Genomic DNA, 1170 nt, shown 5'->3' with positions numbered 1-1170 from the left:
AGAGGCTTGCCAATTAAAAGCAAAATTCCCCCCCCCCCCCCCCCCGAGACAATAATCGAGCTTCTTCAGAATGTGGCCAAAACACGCAGCAGAACAGAAGTTTTTTGTACAACATTAATGCTAGGGACTAAAATCACACTAATACTTTGTACTAAGGACTAAAACCAATGGAATGAAAATATAGGGATCAAAGCCAGAAAACCCCAATTTATAGGGTCTAAAAACATATTTAATCCTTATAAAAATGCCATCGAACAAGAATTATATTTTTTTACTAGCAGCTTGACTAGTGACAGATTGGATAACATAGACAGCATTGTTGTTACGGCAATTAGCAAGGCAATTATACCAAGTACAAAGACATCATCAGATCATCTACTTTATCGCCATAGTTGAAACAAGATTTCTTTCGTAATCAAACATTAATTTAAGGGGCGTAGAATAGTAGCAAGGACATCTTCAAGTACCTTAACGTACGTTTACATTTGCACAGCGTCGTTAGTATATAAAGCTCTTCAAGAAACGTCTGAAAACAATTATAAGAAGAGAGCAGAATTAAAGGGTTATTTGCAATGGGAGGTAGAGGAAGCAAGTTAATTAGTAATTGGGTTGCTGCAGGTGGCAGTGCTTACAACTACAAGCGCATAGAAGGCCCTCTATCGGCACCAAAAGGTTATGTTCCAATCTGTGTTGGCACAAATGATGACACTTGTAGGCGTTTTATTGTTCACATCAGAGCACTTCGTGGTGCATTTTTCTGTGAGCTTCTAGGTAAGTCTGCAGAAGAATATGGGTACATGAATGAAGGGGTTTTGAGGATCCCATTTGAAGCACAAGCTTTTGAAGAGTGTTTCATTAGAAAGACCAACCGAAAGCCCAAAATTAAGTTCTTGAGGGTAAAACCAACTTGATATATCAGATGCTCGCGATTCTTTTTGTTTATGTCATGTGGGACTATAGCTTTTGTTAAATGTGTTTATATATGTTATGTTGGTGGGACTATAGCTTTTGTTCATGAATGGATAATGGATTTATATTGAATCTCCATGAAGATATATTGCAAGTGTAATTATATGATGATTGATTTTCACTAAATATCAATTTTGTTATTTAATTAGTTAAATTTTTAATAGTACATAACTAATACATACACTTAAGGCTAAAAGAGTG

At 36.0% G+C, this 1170-nt stretch overlaps 1 protein-coding gene across 1 annotated transcript; it reads left to right on the top strand.

Moving 5' to 3' along the window:
• Nucleotides 1-572: 572 nt before the first annotated feature.
• On the top strand, nt 573-911 carry LOC130744834 (auxin-responsive protein SAUR71-like). Its single transcript, XM_057596995.1, has one exon. The coding sequence runs from the start codon at nt 573-575 to the stop codon at nt 909-911; it is 339 nt and encodes a 112-aa protein (XP_057452978.1).
• Nucleotides 912-1170: the final 259 nt, after the last annotated feature.

The sequence above is a fragment of the Lotus japonicus genome, chromosome 3 (genome assembly GCF_012489685.1).
Source record: "Lotus japonicus ecotype B-129 chromosome 3, LjGifu_v1.2".
In the NCBI taxonomy this organism is placed as follows: domain Eukaryota; kingdom Viridiplantae; phylum Streptophyta; class Magnoliopsida; order Fabales; family Fabaceae; genus Lotus; species Lotus japonicus.
Note: the sequence above shows the minus strand (reverse complement) of the source record. Positions and strands in the feature narration are given on the sequence as shown.